The sequence below is a fragment of the Eublepharis macularius genome, chromosome 4 (genome assembly GCF_028583425.1).
Source record: "Eublepharis macularius isolate TG4126 chromosome 4, MPM_Emac_v1.0, whole genome shotgun sequence".
In the NCBI taxonomy this organism is placed as follows: domain Eukaryota; kingdom Metazoa; phylum Chordata; class Lepidosauria; order Squamata; family Eublepharidae; genus Eublepharis; species Eublepharis macularius.
The window spans coordinates 8,009,546-8,033,805 of NC_072793.1; the positions used below are offsets into that span (position 1 = coordinate 8,009,546).

The following is a 24,260-nucleotide window of genomic DNA, read 5'->3' on the forward strand; positions in this document are numbered from 1 at the left end:
GCAGCTCAGAACCTGGTCTGACACTAACCCAATGTTTCCCAACCAGGGTTCCCCAGGATTTCATTAAGGAACCGTGGAACAGAAATTTTGACATACCATTAAAAATTCCAAATATCCCTCAAAATATCACCGTTGTTAAGGCTACATTTAGTTGTATTGTGTTGGTGTGTGTTTCATATTGTTCTAGAGCATTGCTGAGACAAATGACAACAATTTAACAGTCATTGCATTGTTTCCTCCGCCATCAACTTTTCCTGGCTGCACACAGTTTTCATGCCCTGACCTGGATGGCCCAGGCTAGCCCAATTGAATCAGATCCCAGAACTTAAACAAGAGGGGCTCTGGTTAGTAAATGGATGGGAGACCACCTAGAAAGACCAGGGTTGCTACGCAGAGGCAGGCAATGGCAAACCACCTCTGAATGTCTCTTGCTTTGAGAACTCTATGGGGGTTGCCATACGTCAACTGCAACCTGATGCCGCCTTCTAATACCACCACCAAATGTTTTCATAGGTAGGTGCTCTTCGGTATTTGAAAAATTTAGGGGTTCCATCATGGAAAACAAGCAGGGAAATCCTTTCATAACCTGCAGTTGAAAGTAATTGAAGTTCTGTGGCTGTTTCCTAGCCCATAAGACACACAGCCTATTAAGCGTGTTGCATAAATAACAATTAGCAAATGCTTGCCAATGTCAATACCTTGTGTAAGAATATGAACATTTTGTCATCCTAATTCAACTTGAGAACTCTCCTGTCTGGTAAATCAGCATGACTTCCATGTTGCAGACATGAAAAAGGGTGGCAGTGTCTAGTCTTGTCTTGAATTCATAGCTTGGCTTCAAATCCAGGTCACAGCCCTACGTTTTTCGGCCAGCTGCAGAGTTTCATGCTACTCGGTGCCTTTAGAACTTGGTAATGCACCAAGCACGCTACAGCTCTCAAAGTGCTGTGCCATTCTAATGCAAGTCAGGCTTTGATCATACACAAGTCAGCTGTCTACTTCTCCAAAGGGAAAGGAGCAATGCTGTTGTTTTAGAAGACACAGCAGTGGCAGATGATTATCTAGGACTTGAAAATTGCTTTAGCTTAGCTTATTAAGACAACACAGGCTAAAATGTTTCATCCAAAGGATCCCTTATAAGCAAAAGCCATGCTACAAAACCCTTCTCAGTGATGCCTGCCCATCTGTGTGCCCGGCAGTATCCCTCCCCCAGTTGCCTTTTGTAATTCCAGCCAGTGTACCAGTTTGATGGAGTAGTGTGGTGTACCTAAGCTTGCACTTTTATCACCTACACATGAGTAAAGATCATTGTCAAGAACATCCTTCCTTCAGCCTAACTTGACTCCTAAGCACTGTGTAAGCATAGAACAAAACAACCTCATTATAGGCATCCTTGGGAGAGAGAAAATGTAATCACAGCACCAAGCTCTGGATCACTGATCTAAGGGAAATGAGCAGGCAACATCCTTCTGCATCTGCAGAAACCAATCAGGCAAGAGGCCTGTACGCAGAAGTTAGACGGAGCATCTATCGCTACATCCACAACAGGAGCCTCTATTTTGGCAAGAGCTAAGTGAGATGTGTGGGGAACTGGTTTTCTTTAGATCAGTTTTCACGGTGATGCAACTTGCCTCCCCCTTAGCACAAACTGCACACAGTAGAATAGCTAGTACTACTGACTACAGCTGGGGGGAACACCACTTGAGCACTCCTTCACATGCCCCCCTCCCCTAACTAGAAGGCACAAGGTTATTAAGGACAAGGGTTGCTGCGTAATGCTCATTTTACATTTGAAGGGAGCTTCGAGTGCTACGCTATCTCAATTCTGCTGCATGCATAGACCAGAGTTTGCCTGATGGAAGCCAGCGTGTCACTACATGAAGAATCCCCCCCCTTGTTTTAAAGGTGTCGAAAAGATGACCTTCAGACACCTTCCAAGTCTACATTCCAAAGCCTTTAAATTCAAGACATTCACTGGTCATTTACCTTACAGAATGAAGGGCCTCCAGTAAGGTTTAGTTCTTAAAATGCTGTAGACCACGAGAAGCAAATATAAAGACAACCACTGTTACACTGTAGAAGAGTCCTCCAAACAGCACAGGGGCAGCCAACACTCAGCCTAGAATGGTGCTACATGTTACACACTGTTTAGGTTATTGATAGTCCACTAAGAGGGCTTTTGATTCGAGGAGTGCTGTACGTTCACTACTGAGAACTTAATTCCCAGGAATGCAGGTGCCTTGTTAGGGACTCTGTGGGCACTAAGGAGGTACACAAAGATTTACCCAATGGATCTTGGTGGATTCTTTTTATCCCCAAGATCACATTTCACCATGAAGAAATCAAGTTTTTAAATCACTGTACAGGGCCAGGGCACATAAAGGGATGGATTTGGGGGGGGGGGGAGGAGATGACTGAAGGGTGATGACTGAAGGGTGATGAACAGGAATCAAGATTCCCAACATTTGCACAGTCCCCACCCCATACCCCCTCAAAAGCTTGACTTTCTCACCAAGAGTCCATGTGGACACAAGTAACACCCCCCCTGCCCCCGCACTTCCAAGACTACGTTTACTCCAGACACAGACAGCAATGACAATCTTCCCTTCCAAAGGGCTGGGAAATGGCTCTCTTCATCAAGGGAAGGGAGAGTATGGCCGTGTGAAGGGGGGAGCGGGAGACCGCTCGGCAGACGCAGTGCCATCCCTGGCTTCTAGGAAGGGTGCCCTCTGGTCACACACCCCTCGCCTTAGCGGCTTTAGTGGAATGCTCAAGTACATGGACAACAGTTGAAGGGATCCTAGTTGTGGATTTTGCCTGTCTTGTTACTGAACAAAAAATCATCAACCTCCCTAGGAAAGCCTGAAGGAGAAACTGATCAGATATTTTATTTTGCCACGGCACTTACACTGGCATGCAGCCCTTCTTCCCCTTTTGGCACCTAGCAAAAAGTCAGAAATGAAGTACAAAGGGACAGGTAACACCTTCACTTAGAGGCAGCTTTTATTTAAAACTGGGTGACATCTAAAAGGATACAGTACAAAAAAAATTTGGTCCAAGGGGAATGGGTGGGAGGGACCACAAACACAAAGCATAATAAGGGAGCAGTTAAAAACAACACTTTGCCAGCCAGCCAGCCAGTCTCTGAGCTTCCTTCATCTATACTTGCCTCGAGAGCCTGTGGCAGCTACAGAGGGCACAAGGGTTCTATTCCCTGGTACTTTAAAGCGGGGGAAAGAGCAGGTAATAGGGCAAGGTGGCCTTTCATGTGGAAAAAACAAGACAGAAAGGGTAGAGAGTCTCCACCTCTTAACACGGACGCACACACTAAGGATTAGGGCCACCCGGACTCCTGAATTTAAAGCAGTCCCCAGCCTCGCTTAAGAGGCAGCTGGGGGGCTTGTCAGTAACTTGATTTTTTGCAGCTAGTGTCAGAATACAAGCAGCTGGGACCTGTCCAGCTGCATTACAGTCCCCAAAACCAGTTCAGCAGAAAGATCCTTCCCTCCAACCTGCCAAAACTCAGCAGGTGCCCAAGACCAAGAAATACACGCTAGATGTGAGGCTGGCCTGTTCTGCTGATCGGCATCTAAGCTGTGGTCTCTCCACGTCAAGGACACCTGCTGGTGCCCCCCCCGCCCCCCCCATTTCCCATCTTATGATTTGCCCCAGAAACCTGCTCTATGCCGGTCAGCTGAGGGAGGCGGAACGAGAGCAAGTGCAGCCTGGAGGAGCCTCTTCGGTCAACTTCTGTGTATCCAGAGAATCAATGGGAGGGAGAAGAAATAAAGGGCTGGGATGGAGATGCTTTTTTTTTTTAAAAAAGTGGTGACCTTGGGTCACCACTACAGCCCAGCAATAGTCCCAGAGCCCGACAGCTCTACCTGCCCAATGAAAAAAAGTCCCCAAAATAAAATCAGGCAAGACAGGTAGGCCGCCATGACTTATGGCCGCCATGACTTATGCCAGCTTTGCTGTGTTTTGGTTCCCAGTGGGAGAGTCACGTAAAAAGAGGGGGGGGAATGCATCCTCTCCCAACAGATGCACCAGCACAACCTTCCTCACCCCTTAAAAGACCAGAAGGCATTTGAAACTCACAGCAGTGGTGCCTGACCACTGCTCAGTGGTCAGATCAGAGGGGAAACGGAACAGCCCCCGACCTGTGCCCACTTGCAAGATCCAGAGCTGATGTGCAGAAAAGCTGTCCGACACCACTGCTCTGGGGGAGGTGGGGTGGGGGGCCATCTCGGGATTGGCAAGGAGGTCCTGAGCTTGCAAGGCTCTGAACCGAAACTGTCCTGAGCACAGAAGAGGTTCAGCTAGAGCCGAGACGGGAGAGCCCTGGGGCTCTGAAGGCAACGATCAAAGGAAGGAGGCCAGGCTGAAATGCAAGACCTTTGGCCTGCCTGCTGACTACATTCCCCCCCTCAAAGCAGAGGAGAGTAACAGCAGCAGAGAAGAGATGATGGTGGATAGGATGGGAGAGCAGTGGTAGGTTCTGTGCTGGAGTGGGAATGGCGTAGGCCTGAGCAGTGAATCCCTGCAGTGTTTGGTAGCCACGAGACCTGCTAGCGAGGGGATTGGCAGGCCCCTCTATGTGTTGCGGATTCCCAGAGCCTGTTCTAGCTCTTGCCGTCTCTGTTGAACCTGCGAGAGAAGGCAAAATGACAGCTTTAGCACAAAGATAGTGAGAACAGCAACTCCCAGGAATCCTGGATGTCTCCCAGGCAGAAGGAGCCAGTAATGAAAAGCACAAACCCAGCAGCAGCCTTTTTAACCAGACGCTCTACATCTAACATGCGGCAGCTGCACCAGGAAGTGCCTCTGCTCATTCAGCGCTCTCTCATTTGCAAGTGTTTGTTGTATTAAGTGTTCCTTGAGCCCTACAGCTTCACCTGATAAACAAATGTTGCATATTGGCAAGTTCTGGCTACCAAAAGAAGAAAAAAAAACACAATATGGAGTATCATGGAAGTTCTCCAGTGGCTCCACTTTATTATAATACCTTCATGCCAACAGTGCCTTGAGAAGGGACATTTATATGGACAACCAGGATGGAGATATCCCTACAGAGCTGAGGGACTGATATTCTATGATCCCAGCTTGAGATGAGGGTTGTATCACTGATCACTGGATCACCTTGATCACTGGAAGATCCCAAGAGACAAGATGTTTTACCTTAGAGTAGAAGTATCTGCACACGGCCTCCTGAGCCCATGGCTGGAAATAGAATTCTGCTCGGCGCTCCTCTTCTGGGTTCCCAACAACATCTGTCATAGTCTAGTGGGGAAAGGAAAAGCGTCTCCAGTTACTCATTTGCTCAGCCTGCAGCAGAACTTCCTTCTCCCTTCTGATGCAGGAAGAGATACAGTCTTTTGACTGAAGGCCCAACAACACCCAAGCAATCCGTTTTTAGGTTCTCCCTCCCTAGCTTCTTACCTTCAGATCCCGGCATTGGGATTGCAGCCAGTCATTGATGAAGCCTTGGGGGTCTCTAGCAAAGCTCAGCATGAATTCCCGCTGGGTCTTCAGCTGGTTGATGGTTTCTATTGTCTCGTGGATCTGCAACGTAGAGATGCAACAAATAAGGGGTGTAACTATACACTGCTACAAAAGAGTTTTGAAGTTCATCCAGACTGGCTGGTTTTCACACCATCTTGCTAGAGTTTCATACACAGAAGAGGGTTATTGTTTGTTCCCCGTGCTAAAACCTCTCTCTTAGTTGGGGTGTGGGGAGGGGAGAGACACTTTATGCCAATAGATTGGAGTTTTACACTGAAATGAAACTTAACAGTACAATTCCATGCAGAGTCACTCCAGTCTAAGCCCATTAAGAGCAGTGGATGTGATGTAATTCTCCACAGGGCTGCGCTGGAAGGCTGAAATCCAAAGCACAATTACTAGGGAGTAAGTATCATTAAGCTGAATGGAGTTCAATTCTAAGTAATGTGTGTATAGATGTAACCAGCTGGCTACTTTGGGTGAACTCCTCTATTATGACAAAAACATCTGGCTGACCCAGATGTTTCAGATGCCACTTCAAGTATATCAACCCCTCCAAGTTCATTCTCTCCTGGATAAATTGGTGGATCCTTTAACTGTTGTCCTGGAGTGTGAAACCTACTAAGAATCTGCTTTGTTTCAAGCTCTTTATGACAACGAAATGACAGTCTTGGAAAGGCCGACTACGACTACGGAAAGGCCGACTAGGTTTTCAGAATTGCCACAGCCACCCTGAATGTTTTTTTTTGGGGGGGGGGAGGGGGTATAAAAATAAGATCTCCCTGGTTATCCTTTGTTAACTCTTTTGTAGCCAACATCAAAGTTCTGCCTGTTAGAGACTACATAAATACATAATGCTGCTTTATACTAAATCAGACCCTTGGTTCATCATGCCCAGTATTGTTGACTCAAATTGGCAGCAGCTCTTCAGGGGCTCACATGCAGGTCTTCCCCATCACCAATCACTGGATCCTTTCAAATGGAGATGCCAGGAATTGAACCTGGGACACTCTGCATGCAAAGCAGGTGCTCTGTCTCTGAGCCACAGCACCTCATCAAGCAGTGATTTGTTTCTTGATACATTAAAACAGATCATTTTCAATGAAATGGTGAGAACAGTATTTAATGGATGTTGGGCACCATCATGCATGTATCCCTGACCCCATTTCCACCTCTTAGTACTATGCATCTTCCCCCTTTACAGCGTATATATACATTATGGAACTGACATACTCAAATCTTAATTAATACTTCCCAGACTGACTGGTGAAGTTGACAGGGTATGGGGCTTAGTCTGTTCTTTCATCAGCCATGTGAGGGCTCAGCACTCTGAGGGGGATTCCATGGTACTTTTGCTTAGGTAACTGAAGCGACAAGCATGGGCTGGGGAACCTCATCCCTACAAACTGAAGGGAAGTAATCAATAAGCCACTCGCTTCTCTTTAAAATAGTAACCAGGTAGAGTTGGGGTTTGCACCTATACTCTGCCTTCATGTTGCCAGAATTTCATGTCAACATGAAGATAATCACAGCCCCTGCTACTGCCTGTTGGGAGGTGGGGGTAGTATTGCCTCCTTTGGAAGAGGTTTGAGAGGAATATTTAACTGAAATGTTTGGAGTGGAGCTTCCCAATGCATCTCCTTAATGCCTGGTCCAGCTGTGCAGCTTTGCCGATTGATGGCGGTGGGTGGGTAATGGCACTTTACTATCAAAGGGTGTCATGGGAAACAACTGACCACTTTGAAGCTCAAGGGGCTCTTCATCACACGAAAGCACAGCTCTAGAAGAATCTAGAACTCCCAGTTCTGTAAATCACTGAACGTTATAGTTAGAACTGAGGTCCTTCATTTTGAAATTGGTTTGTTTGATGGTATGTGCTATTTTAATGGCTTGTTATTACCCAAGGTCCTGGCAAACTTTGATCAGAATACATTGCTTGGCAGGTGGTGTGATATGCTGCTCCTTCTCCGACTTCTCGCAGGCAGTCTGAGATCCCTTTTGCTACACAACTCCAAGAGTATTCAAGGTATAAAAGATCACCTCCAGGCGCTCTCACCTTGTTGTCTAGAGCAGCTATCTCCTGCTGGCTGGCCGTGGAGAGCAGGAAAGAATTCATCTGGGTTTTCAAAGTATCATCCACCTCCACATCAATGTCATAGCAGGCCGTTTTCTTTTGATCATTTGGATCAACGCTGGGGGAGTGGGGCAGCAAGACATACACCATAGTCAGAGTTTGGTTCAGTGCAGCAATTGAGGGGACAGCTGTTTAGGCTGCTGACAAGGAGTTCCTCCATGTCAAAAAATCCAGCCTGCCTAAGTTCTTCCCTCCCTGGAAGTGGTCTAGAATGCTTCTGTTTATTGCACAATTCACGCACATTAATCCTTACATTAACCCCATATGGCAGGTCAGTAACATTATCCCAATTTTGCAAGTACAAAGGAGACAGGCTTGCCTAAGGCTATCTACTGAGATTATAATGGACACAAGACCAGACTCAGGGATTTCCCACTCCATGTGCTACAATGGTTTCGGTGGGCAAGGCAAGGTCAACTCCAGTTCTTGCATCCTCACCTGATAACGTGGTTGATGATGATGGGCTCTGGTGGCATAAGCAAAGCGTGCAACCGCTGGGGGATCTCAGAGAACTTCATTCGCTGAGACTCAAATATCTGCAGGTTGAAAGGCAAGGTCAAGCAGTTCACAAGAGCCCAGCTCAGAGCACTCCTGGAAGAGCTGCTTCCCACTCCACTGGTTTTACCTGCTGAAGGTACTTGTCACAAATGACGTACTCCCGCTCATGTGGGTCCTGCAGCTTATGAGTCTTGATGTATTGCCACAGGGCCTGGATGATCACTGGACGGGTCTGTGTGTGGATCCCCAAAAGGCGAGCCAAACGAGGGTCTAGTTTGAACTGTGGAGGCTGCAAAAGGGGAGGGGGAATCCCACAACTAGAAATGTATACAATTGAAAAGAGCATTTTCTTACTTCATTAGCTGCTTTTGGAGGGAGGAGGGCAGGGACATAAGGAACCCAAACTAAACAAATAACGAAAAGGAACAAAAAATCCTTTTGATCATGTCTGGGGTTGGTGGTGGAAACAGAACTATGGCCTGGAAAGGGACACAAGCTACAGACTATTCTACTGGGTACAGTCTGCTGATTTCCTACTGGAAATGTTTCTGCATCACATTTAATCCTGCTTTGTTTGTTTGGATTTATGCTTGATTTCAAATTTCTGCAGCCCGTGCCCTATTATATTTGTTTACTGAATGTCCCAGCTGTTGACTTATTGACTTGTCCTGTGTCTCAGCAAGAAAAGTGGACTGTAATTAAAATAAAGAAATAAACTATTTCAACCATCACTTTTTAAAATGCATCAGCAAAGAAGGGTCTCACTGCAAATAAGAAGAGTCTCTCTGCCCATTTTTCCTGGTCTCGTGGTAGCCGCGGACGTCTCGGCTGCCGCTCTCCTCCGTCTCAAATAGCTGCTCTGGGGGTTGCTTCTGCTCACCTGGTAGTCCAGCATCAGGAGGACAGTGCAGCGCACGTTCACATCTCCAGGCCTTTTCACCTGGAAGCCGTCCGTCTCCTGGGTGGTGGCCGTCCTGTGCCACTGGACAGTAAAAGGTTGGGTGGAGGGAGAGGAAAGAGAAGAGGCAAGCACTGAGAAACTGATTAAAGTATCAGAGGGAACTAGCCCTAGTTAGGACTGAACATTTCTGGTGAGATTTGGGATCAAACTGTGGGCCAGGCTCTCAGCTAATTAGTCTCCCTCATTTACCGGAGCGGGGAGAAAGGAAACCAGGTTCATTGGTACATTGCTACCTGGAGAAAGCGCAGCATAAGTATGCAATAAATAAGCACTTTCACATATGAGTTTCAAAGACAATATTATGGATTTTAGTGATACCAAACAGTCTCACCTCCACCAGATGATTGTCTGGGCCATACAGGTCTTTGTCCAGTTCGATCACCAGAGACTTAAAAAAGGATGAGAACTTTCTTTTCTGCTTGGTAGCATCGTACTTGGAAAGAGCAGACTGCAGAAAGATAAGAAAGAGCGAGGCCACTGGACCCCAGTTTGGCAACCCAACCTAGCAATGAAAGGCAGGCATTCCGCTCTCTCCCCTATAGGACAGAGAGAGAGCCTCTCACTCAGAAGGTGGTAAAAGAATATTGCCGTCTTTTCTCCTGAGAAAGAGATTATGTACTGACTAGGACACTGATGCTCTCACTATATGCAGTATAAACCAACTTCACATTGTCATCTAACTAAGGGCTTCTTCAGACAGGGTTGGGTATTGTCAACTCAGTGGTAAATTGACCATGGTTGAGTATGGTAAATATTACATGGAGACACGAATTTCATTATGGTAATACTTGCCAGCAAGGACAAGAGTGAGGGCTCTTTGATACGTAGCCCTGCAGCTGTTAGAAGAAAACCCAACAGCACAACCCTGGCTATCTGCTGCAATTGCAGATATCGTCGAATTTTTAAAAAGGTTGCCATTACTTTGTTTTATTCATATTTTCAACACTGAAAAAGGCTGACCCTGGTGTTGTAGGAAAGTGCAGGAAGTATCCAGGGAATCATTCAAATTTATAGAAGTCTTACCCCAAATCCTTAAAAGTTAATAAGCTATCAAATTTGCTGATGATTAAAGCATCTCTTAGTTGTTCTAATGAAGTTAATGCTTTAAAAATACTTGACCATTTTTTTTAACCAGTCAAATTCACTGTGGTATCTTCAGGCATTATTTGATTGTATATTACTTGGAAAGAAACAGTCAGGTACCTGCCAACCTCCACCCAGCGTCATCCCCTAACAAACAATTTCAGAAAAATCTAAATACTCTCTGCAGGGAAAGCCTATGTGAAAGCGACTCTTTTGACCGCCCCCAGTGACGCTGACACGGTCATTGGTGTTGTAAGACCAAGGCTGCTTAAAGCTTGAAGGAATATCGATTTAAAAATCAAAAGTTGAGTATTGACCTGCATAACTAGGACTGGAGGACTCTCCAGGTAAAGAGCAAAGAGTGCTGTCGGATTTAATATTCAAGAATGGGGGGCCGGGGAAATCACATGATTGTTCTGACATAATAAATAAATAAATTGTGTATCCCACATTTAAAGAGTATTACTACAAGCCAACTTCAGATATGTAGTCTAGCTTAAAAAGACAACTCTGCCCATAAGCCACTCTTCATCTTATTTAGTTCAAATACCATTGACAGCTAACAACTCAGAGCTGTTACAGATGGAAACTGTCCCAATGGGGACAGGCTCATCCCATCCATCACTCACATCCTCTAACAGCCGCCCCTCAACACGGAGCTCCCAGGAAGCCACTGTGCCTTCACCATCCTCTGCATCTGACTTGGCTGGGTTGAAGGTGTTCGAGATGAAAATGCGCAGCTTCCGCTTTTGCTGAAAGGGAGCACACATTAGTTGTGAAGCCAAGAATCAAATAATTCTATTCTGTAATTCCACAACCACCACTCTGGTCTCCAGAGAACTAGCCCACTCACCACCCAAAAAACAAGTTCCTCAATACTCCTTAATGGTCAACTCTGCATTGGAGGAGATCTCTCAATCCTTTCTTAGGAATTTCTAAAGTACCTGCAGGCACATTTCTAATGTGCTTGCAACTGAGAAAAAAAGTCAAGTTTTTTTTTAAAAAAGATGAAACAGTAACAACCGCTAGAGGCTGTTTGTCCATAATCTATGAATTAGGAACCATATAAATCCATTCACTAAGGGGAACCTGCATAATTTTCTATGAAAATCTGGGATTTTTAACAGAACTAATATTAAAGCATGATTCATACAGAATCTTCCTACAGAAGATCGGGAGCTAATTCCGCATGACCGCTTTACATGCCACTCTGATAGGATCTAGAGTGAAGAACCACCAAAGAGGAAGACACTGATAGGAGGGAACCAAAACATTCACCTTTCTACTACTTTACTGAAACAGCATTGCAATTAGTCATAGGGAAACGAGCCCTGCGTCAATATAGCAAGATACAGATTTGGCCTAAGAAGCTGGAGAAAGTTGCGATTATGGTTAACAGGTTAACGAGGGGGAGGGGAAAAAAAGGAAATATGGATGTTGATTTTCAGCAGAAAAGAAGCAGAACAGGTAAAATAGGGCTGGAAATGCTGCCAGTGAAAGCAGGATGGGGGAAAATAAAAGCCATTGATGGAGTGGAGAAGTAGCTGATTTGAACAGCACCACTAGAAAGAAGTGCAATTCTTCCATGTACAGCCATGCTTTGGGTGTTGGCAGTTCAAGCATGCAGACGGGAGCTGAGCCGGAAAAGCAGGACTTCATACTTAACTTCTGATTCAGTTGGCGTAGGAAGGGCAAGCCACAGACAGGAGCTTCAGGACCTCTGACTTTGCAGAGTCCGTCCCACCTGTTTAATTTCTTCCAGCACTTGAACGGTGGGTCTTTGATTTGAACACGTCTCACCAGTTTAGCAGCAACAAGTGTCAAACGGCAATACAGAATGCTATTTCAAAGCCCCACCAGTGTGTCTATCCAATGCCTAAATTTAGGCCTCAGATGCTTGAAGGTAAGTTATACAACGTCATTGTTTTGCCTGTAGCCATTTTATTTTATGCTGATGTGGGAAAGATGCACAGATGTGGCTCAAGTGTATGGATCTTCTTCTCTGTTACCTTAATAGGCCGTTTCAAGGCCTCCTGGATATCTAAGCGTTTCCTCATAATGGTCTGGTCCAATTTCCTTTCAAAAGCCAACAAATCCATGTACGCCTGAGACTCCGGTACCAGCTCCCGGATCTGAAACAGATGCAGTTAGTGTAGCTGCTGCTTTCCCCAAACACTACGGACAACAGGTGCCAGAAGCCCTACTCACCCGCTGAGGTAGAATCTTATCCGCCATCTTCTTCTTCTTGGCACTGTGTGGAGACACAAATTAGAATAATGAGACACTAAACCCTTGACAAAGAGCTATCACCTTGTAAATCTGACAGAATGTTGAAACATATTTACAATTTGACCCACTTGAACAGAAAGTGCTAGAGAGAACTTTCCCTATGGTGTCTCAAAAAGTATCTAGGAAACGAGACTTAGGTCTGGGATTTCTTTTAGTTCTGCAAATGAAGCTGAAAGCCAATGTCTAGATATTGGGACTTGCAGCACCGGCCTGTTTACTCTGAAAAAAAGTCCCACAGCATGCACAGAAACGCGGCCACCGACTGGGATCTTGACATCGGCTGGTATTCTCCTACATCAGTGTCCTGCAGAAGCTCAGGCAATTCCTCAGAAGCACCAGGGAGTTAAGAGAGCCAGGAAATACTAAGCGCGTACTTCTCTTGAGTCTTTGGGATCTCTGATCAAACTAGACGAGATACTGGGAGATCTGTGGACATATCCTCAGTGTTTTTAAATACTAACAGAAGCTATGTGGAAATCTGCATTGGGACAATGTGGGGGGAGAAGAAAAAAGATGGTTGAAAGCAGATATGTGCCCTGAGGTGTCAGAGTGGATTAATATAGTCTATGAATATGCATCAATGACCAAATGAACTACTTATGTACCTAATAGACCAATAGCTGAATTTTGGGGAAAACGGAAGGCTTTATTTGACGACTTAGGCCAGAACTAAGGTTAATTGAGGTATCTTAGCATAAAGATAAGAGGATAAAACACAGGGAAATGACTAATCAAAATAGTTGATATTAAAGTTTGTATAAGTAACCGAGAAGAAAGGAGAGCTATTATACAATTAAGTTCTGTTATTAAAATTTTTGACTGTATTTTTCTACCAGTTTAATCCAATTTCAAATGTAGTGCTTGTTTAAGTTGTAAACCAATCCTAAATCTACTGTTTGTTTAAGTTAGAGTGTCTCAAATTAATTTCAATGTACTGTTTGTATGTTTTTATGCACTTTCTATTGTTATATTTTATCTTTTCATTTTAAATAAAATTTCTATACAAAAAAAAAGAAAGACAGAAGACAGTAATAGTATAGGGGGTGCTGTCAGTTTTGACCTGTAAAACTGCACTGAGGGAGAGAGGCAAAAGTGAGGGTTAGCCTCTCTTCTCCTTCCTTTTAATGACCCCTATTCAAATCAGGGCCCTGCAAAAGTAGAATCATATCATAGAGTTGGAAGGGGCCATGCAGACCATCTAGTCCAACCCCCTGCCCAGTGCAGGATCAGCCTAAAGCATCTCTGACAAGTATTCGTCCAGCCTCTTCTTGAAAACTGCCAGTGAGGGGGAGCTCACCACCTCCCTAGGCAGCTGATTCCACTTTTGAACTACTCTGATGGTGAAAAAGTTTTTCCTAATATCCAGCCGGTACCTTTGTGCATGTAATTTAAGACCATTGCTTCGGGTCCTACCCTCTGCTGCCAACTGGAACAGCTCCTTGCCCTCCTCCAAATGACAGCCTTTCAAATATTTAAAGAGAGCAATAATGTCCCCCCTCAACCTCCTCTTCTCCAAACTAAACATTCCCAAGGCCCTCAGCCTTTCCTCGTAGGGCTCAGTCTCCAGACCCCTGATCATCCTTGTCGCTCTCCTCTGCACCCTCTCGATTTTGTCCACATCCTTTTTGAAGTGAGGCCTCCAGAACTGCACACAATACTCCAGGTGTGGCCTGACCAAGGCAGTATAGAGAGGGGCTATGACCTCCTGCGATTTCAACGCTATGGCCCCTTTGATACAACCCAGGATTGAATTAGCCTTTTTTGCCACCGCGTCACACTGACTGCTCATATTTAGTTTACAGTCCACTCTTACCCCAAGATCCCTTTCACATATACTACTGCCCAGAAGTGTATCCCCCATTCAGTATTTGTGCTTCCCATTTTTGTGGCCCAGATGTAATACTGTGCACTTATCTTTGTTGAATTGCATCCTATTCACAGCTGCCAACTTCTCCAGAGTATTCAGGTCTTGTTGAATTTTAATGCTATCTTCTTGGGTGTTTGCTACTCCTCCCAATTTGGTATCATCAGCAAATTTAATGAGCAGCCCTTCCACTCCTTCATCCAGATCATTGATAAAAATATTGAAAAGTACCGGGCCCAAAATCGAGCCCTGAGGCACCCCACTGGACACCTCCCTCCAATCTGATGAAACGCCATTGACCACCACTCTTTGGGTGCGGTCCTCTAACCAGTTCCCTATCCACCGAACTGTCCTATAGTCCACTCCACAGTCTTCCAGTTTGCCCATCAGAATGTCATGGGGGACCTTATCAAAAGCTTTACTGAAATGCAGATAAATCACATCAACAGAGTTCCCCCGATCCGGTAAGCTGGTCACTCGATCAAAGAAGGAAACCAGGTTGGTCTGACAAGATCTGTTAGGGATAAAACCATGCTGACGTCACTAAGTGGTCCTTCAGATGCTTACAGATCGATCCCTTTAAAATCTGCTCTAATATCATCCCAGCAACAGAAGTCAGACTGACCGGCCTGTAGTTTCCCAGGTCATCCTTCTTCCCTTTCTTAAAGATTGGGGTAACATTCGCTCTTCTCCAATCTTGTGGCACATCCCCAGTCCTCCAGGAGGCCTTGAAGATGATGGACAGGGGTTCTGCAAGTTCTCTAGAAAATTCTTTCAGCACTCTTGGGTGCACCCCATCCGGCCCAGGGGATTTGTATTCATCCAGTGCAGCCAGATGCCTCTCCACAACCTCTCTGTCAATGTCAACTAGCCACTCAGGAGTCCTGTCACATTTTCTACTATCTCTAGATGTGCCTGAGTTCTTCAGGGAGAAAACAAGAGGCAAAAAAGTCATTAAGCCTGCCTGCTTTTTCTCTGTCCTGCATCAGAGTTTCTCCATCTACTCCCAACAGCAGTCCAATTGCCTCTTTTACCTTGTGTTTGCTTCTCATGTATCTGTAGAAGTTTTTCTTATTGTAGCGTGCCCTCCTGGCCAGACCCAGCTCGTCCTGATCTTTGGCCTCTCTGATGGCTGATCTGCAGTACCTAGTAACCCTCATATACTCTTTAGAGGTCTGTCCTTCTCTCCATTTCCTGAACATTTCCTTTTTCTCCCTTAGCTTATTCTGGAGCTCTCTGTACATCCACATCGGTTTCTTGGAGCCCCTACCATGTTTCCGTCTTGCTGGGATAGTGAGGGCTTGAGCTTGCAAAAGCTCATGTTTGAGAAGAGCCCACCCTTTTAAAAATTTTTGGAGGCTCTAACCACGGGTCTCTCCACATCTAGGCAATTTTGACTTTCAGATCTGAACCTGACCTGCACCCAGTATGTGGAATTCTCAAATATAGCTCCTGTGGCAGATGTGGGGAAATCACATGATGTGTATAGGTAGTCTAAAGAAGTAGTATGCAAACACCCACATAATAATGGAACTCCCTTTGGTGCTGTCTCCCAGTGTAACCAGGAACTGAATCAGCAGGGCACGAATGGCACATAGAGATGCTCCAAAGGAGAAGCAAGTTTATAGCTGATGGAAGCTCCCGTCTCTCTTAAGTTTAAAAAGCAGTCATTTCACAATCTAAGCAGTCTTCCTGAGCCTCAATTCCTCTCTATCTGCATTTTTTTCAGGTAAGCCAATGACGAAAATTAACCAAAAGAAGTTAACGCCTTCCTGACCCAAGGAACAGATGGCTTATATCTTGGTTGAGAGAGGCCTGCAAAAGAAGTGGAACCTCTTACTTGTGGTTACGGTTCTGCACTGCCTGCTGCTGAACCTGCTGGATCTGCTGAGGGGCTGGCCTTTTCCGAGACTGGTCCATTCCTGACTGAGCCATCCCAGGTCGGACTGAAGGACTGCCACCGTAACCTGGAGGGCCCATGGCAGGTCCTTGAGGGGTCATGCGGCTTCCAGGCAGCATGCCAGGGCGCTGGTGAAATGAACACACAGGAAAATTAGTTCTGAAGAGGCTTAGGACATTTCCTCCCACTTCTCCTTCAACAAACGCCCTCTCGTTTCCTTAGAGAGATTTCATTCTCAACCGCTTACGACTTCTGTCAGGACTAGCAGAATCAAAAGGTATTTCTTCTCCTAGACTGTAGCACTTCAGCCTGTTGATGGAGACTTAAATGCTTGCAGATGCCTCCACAAATAAACTCCCTTACGCACAAAAAACCTACTTTGTCACAGAAGAGAAGCTGGCCGTTCATTCCCTTGTGGTTTTCTATGTAAAAATGGTTATCTTCCCTCCCATCCCCAGTTAAGGCAACGCTCAAATGTGCCATTTCTAAAGCTGGCACAACGCAGGAAAAAGCATTACCATTTCAATCTAGCAACTGCATAAGCTTAACTACTTGACTTCCCCTCTATTCCCACCTCAGTATGTTTCACAATCCTGGATCCTCACCTCATACCGATTGGCATAATTGCCACTGACATTAAAGGTTACTTTACATTCAACAAATACACAACTTGAATCTCCACTGCACCAGATATGTTATGAAGCAACTCCTACGGTTTGCAAACAAATAAGCAAGTATCTATTACTATAAGTGACATTTACCTTACCATGCACTTTAGCACACACACACACACCCTTCCATTAGAACTCAACAATGATCTGGTCAGCTATAAAAGGTTGAAAGAATTCACACTCCACAACCACAATACAACACTCAAACCACCACATGACAACGGCATCCTGCTCCTCAGATGACGACCCATATGCTGGTCATCGAATTCAGAATCACACTAGATCCTTGGCCATCCCCTGTCACTTAGACAGCATCAGGCCAGTCGTTCTCTCTCAGCCTAAGCTACTTCACAGAGCCACTGTGAAGAGAAAACAGGGCAGAAAGAACCATGTCTTTTTCCCTACGGGGAGTCCAAGTTAAAACTGTATAAAACAAAATTCGGACCCAAGGAGTTGTAGGGAGTTGGGGATCATAGACTTCACCACTATTTTTGCATTATATATTATCTGCTGCTTTAAATACGTACTCCTACGTACAAGCAGCGCTCCATGTTGTCTAATGTTAGTCCGAGAATTGATTATGTTTTGCTCCAGTATTTTTTCTGCTCTGTCTTGGATCCTTGCTAATGCTATGTCTTTTTAAACTTGTATCTGTTTACCTTATGGTATTGTATTGAAATGTACTTGATACTGATTGTATAAACTGTGTGAGAAAGGTGGACTATAAATGACATAAATAATAAATAAAGAGCACCTTAAAGATGGAGCTCCGACTCTCAAAAGCTCACCCCCCGCCCCCGGAAAGCTAAAGGCGCTGCTGGACCCAAATCTTGCCCTTCTGCTGCAAACCAACATAGGGTTGCCAGCTCCAAGTTGGGAAATTCCTGGAGAAACCTGGAGAAAGTGGGGTTTGGGGAGGGAAAGGGCCTTGGCATGGCATAATTCCATAGAGTCCACCTCCCCCCCCCCCAAAAGCAGCCATTTTCTCCAGGTGAACTGATCTATGTGGCCTGGAGACCAGTTGTAATTCCGGGAGATCTCCAGCCACTACCTGGAGGCTGGCAACCCTAAACCAACACCAGAAGCGACCTGTATAAAAGACAGAAACTTCCCTCCCGCCCCCTTCACCGCGCTCACGCTGGGCGTGTCCCCCCTCTAATCCCAGCCCCACCCTTCGCCGCCCCCCACCCCGTCCCCCCCGGCCTTACCCCCATGTCCCCCTTTCCCTCCGCCCGAACTCGCCCGCGGGCGCCCCTTCAGCAGCAGCCGCCGCCGCCCGCCTTCGCCTCCATCTTTCGGGAGGGATTTTCCCATCAGCCCCTTCGCCGCCCTCCGCGGCGGCGCCTCCCCCCGCCTCGCGCACGCCTCGGCCCCGCCCCTCGGCCCCGCCCCTCCGCCGCGCCGGGCCGAGTCGGTACCGGGTACGCGGCGCCCGGCAGAGGCGAGCGGTACATTCCTTGCCCGGGAGCCGGGCCCATTCGAACCGGAGGCCCAGCCGCGCCCGGCCCTAACGCTCCCGCCACAGGCCCGGCGCCACCGCCGCCGCCGCTCGGAGCCACAGCCTGGAAACCCGCCCGCGCCGCCATCTTCCCTCCCTCAGCGCACAAAGCGGCCGGGCGGGCGGGGGAGGAGGCGGATGTGGGGTGAGGGTGGCGGAGCTGGGCTTACCATAGAGGCGGCGCCGGCCGGGCGGACCATAGAGCGGGCGCCAGAGAGAAGCGTGCCGAGGCAGCGCTGGGAGGGCGCCTCCTGCTGTTCCCGGGCGGTCATGGCAGTTGGGAGGCCGGGGTGTCCTGCGCGCTGTGAAATGGAAGAGCGCGAGTCGACTCCAGGAGCGCCCTGGAGAGACCAACTAGATCCCAGGGCTGGAGCTTTCGAGAGTCGAGGCTCTGAAGAAGAAGGGAGCTTTGATTCTCAGAAGCTCGTGCCCTGGAAACCTAGTTGGTCTCTGTGGTGCAACTGGACCCGAATCTTGTTGGTCTACTGCCGACCAACACAGTTACCAACCTGAATCTGTCAATATGAAACGGGACTGTGAGACAGTTCAAGATAGTAAAGGCGTATTTTCTAGACCCTCATATTAAAAAAAATAATAATATCACAAAACAGGCTTCTGTACATCTCAGAAAGTCTTCACAGGCTGGCTGGCTTAGTAGGAAGAAAAATGCTGGAAAGATGTTTCATGATTTGGTTTCTAGAGTCTTAAAATATAGTACAGGATATGTTGCAGGCATTGGATAAGATGTTGCAGGGTATCAGGATAGTGTTGCATTTAAGGCCATGTGTGCAAAGCAGGGACTTGGTAAAAGGGAATGATCATAAGAGCAGGTCCCTGCAGAAAGCTCCTGAAAACATTGACTCGCCCAATTCATGTTGAGCTACAAGTTTCAACTGCTTTTCTAGACAGATAAGCACATATTTGAATGAGCAAAACGTGCATTAGGTGAATGGGATGCAAACATAGGGATGAAGAAACCAAATTAACAGACCAGGATTCCTGAAGATTGGGAGATATACAATGTCAAAGAACTTTTAGAATGGTATTTTACAAATATAAGGCTTCTTTACAATCCAGTAAGTACATACTCATGTTTGGATGTCAATGACTACTATCCACGGGATTTTAACATTCTTTTTAATATAAGATTTTGAGAACTTTTGATGTTTTATGAAGGACAAGAGACCCTTCACAGAATATTCACAACTAACTCACCATACTGCAACTCCCAGGATTCTATGTGGAAAACTGTGCCAGTAAAACTGGTATAAACCTGATACAGAGGCAGAAGTGCAGGGCTTTGTGGAATACCCTTTTGACTTTAAATCCCCATTTTTATTTAATATTTCCTTCTTCTGCACTGTGCTTCCCGCCCCGACAAAACTGCTCTTCAATACATCCATTTTTTATGTTCCCTGTGATCAAACATTTTGCTCCTCAGATTCTAAGAATTTTGAAATTCATTTTCGGATTGGAGGACAGGACCCAATGCATGCTGGCTGGATGCCTATGCACATGGTAAGAATACAGATGCTAAATCTATCAAATTGGTATGGTTGAAGGATACTTCAGTACTAGATGGAGAAATGCGAACAGCTCATTCTAAGATAGGCAAGAAACTAGGACTTGTTAATGGTGTCAAGCCATGCCAAGTTTTGAGGTTCTGAGTGTTAGACCAAAGGCAAGTATGCTGGGTGTTGACAGTAAATGCACCACTGTTCTCTACTGGAGAAATGCCCTTATGGGGAGACCTTACTGTTCTCTATCAAAGTATCTAGAATGGTAGAATGGTTAATTTCTCAACAGGATTTGCACTGTCATTCTCCCATCCATAGGTGCTGCTTGTGTAACCCCTATCAGCTAATTGGTTTAGCCCAGGAGGGCGGAGTCAGTAGCTAGAGCCAGGCAGCTGTGGAAGAAGCTGGCTGCTGGGGAGCTTGATAATAATTAATATGCTCTTATCACCTTGAATCAGAAATGTTGTATGTGAACAATATGACTAAAAGTGGTGTGTGAGTATTGTGCTTGGTTGGTGTTATCCCTGGGATTGTATTGTTTTTGCAAGAAGAGGGCAGAAGCCTGGGTTCCAGCTGCTTCAAGTTGGAAGGATTGTGGCAAAGGACTCTTTATCAATTGGTGGAATTCGACAAGTTGAACTGTTCACCTTCAGTAGTTTTCAAAGACGTTGGTTGCAAGTTTCTGTATTGTTGCACTTTTGAGTTTGTTTAAAGAAAAGAAAAAATAATTGTATTAATTGTTAAAACATTTTAATTTTTTTTCTTAACTGACAATTGTGTGAAAGTTTGCTTTCTAAGTCCAATAGAACCCATACAAAGAGAAAATACACATGCTGGCACTTAAGAACTGGAGCTGGTACATAGAGTGGCTCCTGGTCTCTCTTAAGAGATGTTAATAATCTACAAGGCCCAAGAGATGGGCCTGCCGTGAATTACAGCACAGGTAGAAGAACACAGAGATATAAACATGTGGCTTTCTTAAGCATTGTGCATTGTACCCAATTTGTTAAATGGGCAGGAGAGGTAGAGGATGGAAGTGGATGCAACCAGGACTGCATGTTGCCCTCATTCCCAGATCCTTCTGTCTGATAGACATAACCAAAGAGCTGATTTGGAACACCGTTCGTGGGCTTTTTAAATTGGATGCCACTATAGTGCATGTTCTGTATGAATATTGAGCATTGATACATACATGTACATATTCAGTCCTCGGAAGCCAATTCTCATGCCTAAGCCTGTTTCCCTGGGAACCTCCCTTGTTCCTCTTCAGGAGGTTGGCATATAGCTCTTGCCACACACAAAACCCATATTCTCCTTTCACTACTTTACAGTGGTCTTTAAGGTGCTATTGGACCTGGATCTTGTTCTTCAGCTGCAGACCAGCACAGCTACCTGCCTGAAACTATCCTTAACAGAATTACACCCTTCTCAACTCACTGACTGCCAAAAAGTTAGGAGGGTATAACTTTGCTTAGTAGGACTGGACTGTAGGCCTGTGACAATACAAAGCAATCTGGAATGGGGAAACCTAAGATGACTGGATTCTCACATGTACTTCTCTGGGAGATTGTTTCATAATAGAGTTTTGCTGAAAGACTCCTTTCAAAAAGGTTACTGGCTATATAGTGGCTAAAGAAAGACTAGCGCCCTCAGCGTGAGGCACAATTTGTTGGTGGTTGCTCAGGTATACTGACCCCATGTGTACTGTGCCAATAGTTTGTACCACATTGATCGAAGTGCCAATTTTTAATAGAAGTAACCAGGAAGGGCAAGGATCATACAAGCAAGTGGTAGGCCTCTAACCACCAAGGATCCTGTCCACATCCTCACACTGAATAAAGTGCAAAATATCCCAAACAACTGGACAAGTTGGCACCCTGGCACCATCTGACCCTGTCACTGCTAATGTTGAGTCCAAATTGAAACCGATGCAAGAGATCTGCAAAGTGCTGAGCAAAATGGTCACAGCAGGCCACTGAGCAGTCTGCCTCCTCCTGTGGACCCGACCCAAACTGGCCTCTGGCTACCCGGAACACCCTCCTCGCCTTGACCCTGCATGGCACGACGCTGCTTGAATTAGTCATTAGTTAGGTATTAATGTCGGAGGAGCAATTAATTCCCAGCACCACGTCTCAGTGAATAGAGATTCAGAGGACAACGTAACATCATGGATGATAACAGATGATGCAGTCACTGCCTAGCAATCTGCATTATGTAATCAGGGTATAAAAATACATAATGACGGATTATATTTGGCACAGTAATGTCATTTGGTGGATAGAATGTAGCCTCCTCTTCCATTTCCAAAGGCACAAAAGAGTGTGCGCTTCCAGATGACTCAAGACTTTTCAGTACTCGCAGTACCACTGATCGAGAACTGATATGGAAATCAAATTTAAATACAAGCAAACCAAGAGGGTTTTATCTGCAGCTTCGGAGAAATAGGGTAGGCCACCATTGAAGAACAAAATTAAAACATTAAAAAATGTCCACACAATGGCTGGCTTATTCGTTTGATTTTTAATATTGTTTCTCAGGTAAAGTCTCAAAGCAATTTGCAATACAATATCCAATCAGTGTCCTGCTTTTATAGGAGCGGGCTTTTTTGTGAGCATTATTGTATTTGGCCTCTGAAGATTTTTTAAAAATGTAAAACTTTTTTTTTTTTTTTTTTGCAAATGGTACGTGCTGCCTAAACCACCTCACCTTGGGACTGCCCTTTCCCTTGAGGCTCTCCTGGTGCCCTTTTCACTCATCTTTAGGCATCAGGCCAAAACATTTTATTTCAGCCTGGCTTTTAACGAAGGCTCTTTGACATGCCACCGGTGGCTCTTCTGAGCACTGTGCTCCAGAAAAGTGAGCAAGGTCGTTGTGGTTTATAGAAGCAGCTGTTGCATCCTCTCCAACAAGCCCTACCCTTCTCCGCAGCCTCTGCACTCTTAAGACAATGCCTGGGTGGCTGCTAGGAGAACAACAAGAGTACAACTACCCCATGGCAGCCAGCTGGGAAAACAGCAGGCTGGCTGCAGTGGGGGGGTGGGGGTGGTTTTGCTCCCCTTTCTCCATGACCAGCTTGCTTTCCTTCAAGCATGTCGGCAATCTCACTCTCTCACTCCATCTGCTGAATCTTATTCTGAGGAGAGAGTGAGAAGGCAAAGGCGTGCTCATTCCATATACTCAAGGGCTGGCTATGGCTCAGCAGTGGTGGAAAAAGACAGGACAGGTCTTTCTCAAACCTGACCAAAGCCCCAGGCATGCAGAAAAATGTGAAATCTAAAACTAACAGAAAAAAAAAATCCAAAAACACATTGGGGGATTAAAGCCCTCCAAAATGATAAAAGCAGTGCCGGTTGCTTTAAAAATGAATACCCTCAGTGGCTGTTGCTAGGCAAGCACAACAATATTGCCGGCCTTTAAGCATCAGTTTCTGTCAGTAAAAGGCAGCTAGTGTTGTCAGCTCCAAGTTGGAAAATTCCTGGAGATCTGACGGGTGAAACCAGGAGAAACCTGGAGAAAGTGGGGTTGGGGAGGGAAAGGGCCTCGGCATGGCATAATTCCCCCCAAAGTAGCCATTTTCTCCAGGTGAATTGATCTCTGTGGCCTGGAGACCAGGTGTAATTCCAGGAGATCTCCAGCCACTGTCTGGAGGCTGGCAACCCTAAAGGCAGCATGAAGGCCCTTGCAGACACAGGCCCAACTGCTTGCTAGTGTTCAACAGCAGCCACTCTACAAAAGCCAGTGTTGTATAGTGGTTAATGTTTCAGACTAGGGCTGAATCCACACGTCTCAAGTTTTCTGCTTTTTTCCCACCCATTATTCGCTTCTCAGAGGGCTGTTCACATACTCTTACCCCAATCCCACCATTCTCTCACGTCTTTCGCATTGCGCCTCAGACAAATTTGTCATGCATTCAAACGCTTCTCTTGCGTGGTTCTCACTGTGGGTGTGGACAAGGAGACCCCCCCTTCAAACCACCCCACTTCCATGTTTGCAGCCTTTCCGGAACACCATCCCTCTTTGCCGTGCAATTATCAAGCTTTTCCACTCTCTCTGCAGCATACCTGCCTGCCTGCCCTCCCCCCTCTTTTTTAAAAAAGGGGACTTTCCCAACGCTGTTGCACAATCCCAGCCATAAATCTTAATCGGGGTGCTCCAAAATCTCGCGGAGACATCAAGGGGTGGCGTCATTTCCATTTCCGTGTCATTTTTAGGATGCCAAACAGTCGGAAATATTGGTGGCTGTTAAAATTAATTTTTTTTAACTGTTGAAATTACCGTTATAGCGGAAATCCATCATTCTAACATTACATTCAAGCATCAAATAATTAGTCTGCCCATTTGGA

At 45.9% G+C, this 24,260-nt stretch overlaps 1 protein-coding gene across 2 annotated transcripts; it reads right to left on the reverse strand.

Annotated features, from left to right (window-relative positions):
* Nucleotides 1-2,985: 2,985 nt before the first annotated feature.
* SMARCD1 (SWI/SNF related, matrix associated, actin dependent regulator of chromatin, subfamily d, member 1) lies at nucleotides 2,986-18,508 on the reverse strand. Of its 2 annotated transcripts, none has more exons than XM_054979007.1 (13): nucleotides 18,321-18,508; nucleotides 16,172-16,359; nucleotides 12,387-12,429; nucleotides 12,188-12,310; nucleotides 10,808-10,930; nucleotides 9,427-9,543; nucleotides 9,015-9,116; nucleotides 8,262-8,423; nucleotides 8,075-8,172; nucleotides 7,559-7,694; nucleotides 5,440-5,562; nucleotides 5,179-5,280; nucleotides 2,986-4,647 (listed from the first exon to the last, which is right to left on the reverse strand). In XM_054979007.1, exons 1-13 carry the CDS (start codon nucleotides 18,486-18,488, stop codon nucleotides 4,594-4,596), a joined length of 1,539 nt encoding a protein of 512 aa, XP_054834982.1. In that variant the 5' UTR covers nucleotides 18,489-18,508; the 3' UTR covers nucleotides 2,986-4,593. The 2 variants fall into 2 exon arrangements, with proteins under 2 accessions (XP_054834982.1, XP_054834983.1); XM_054979008.1 differs by lacking the exon at nucleotides 18,321-18,508 and adding an exon at nucleotides 18,111-18,201.
* Between the last annotated feature and the right edge of the window lie 5,752 nt (nucleotides 18,509-24,260).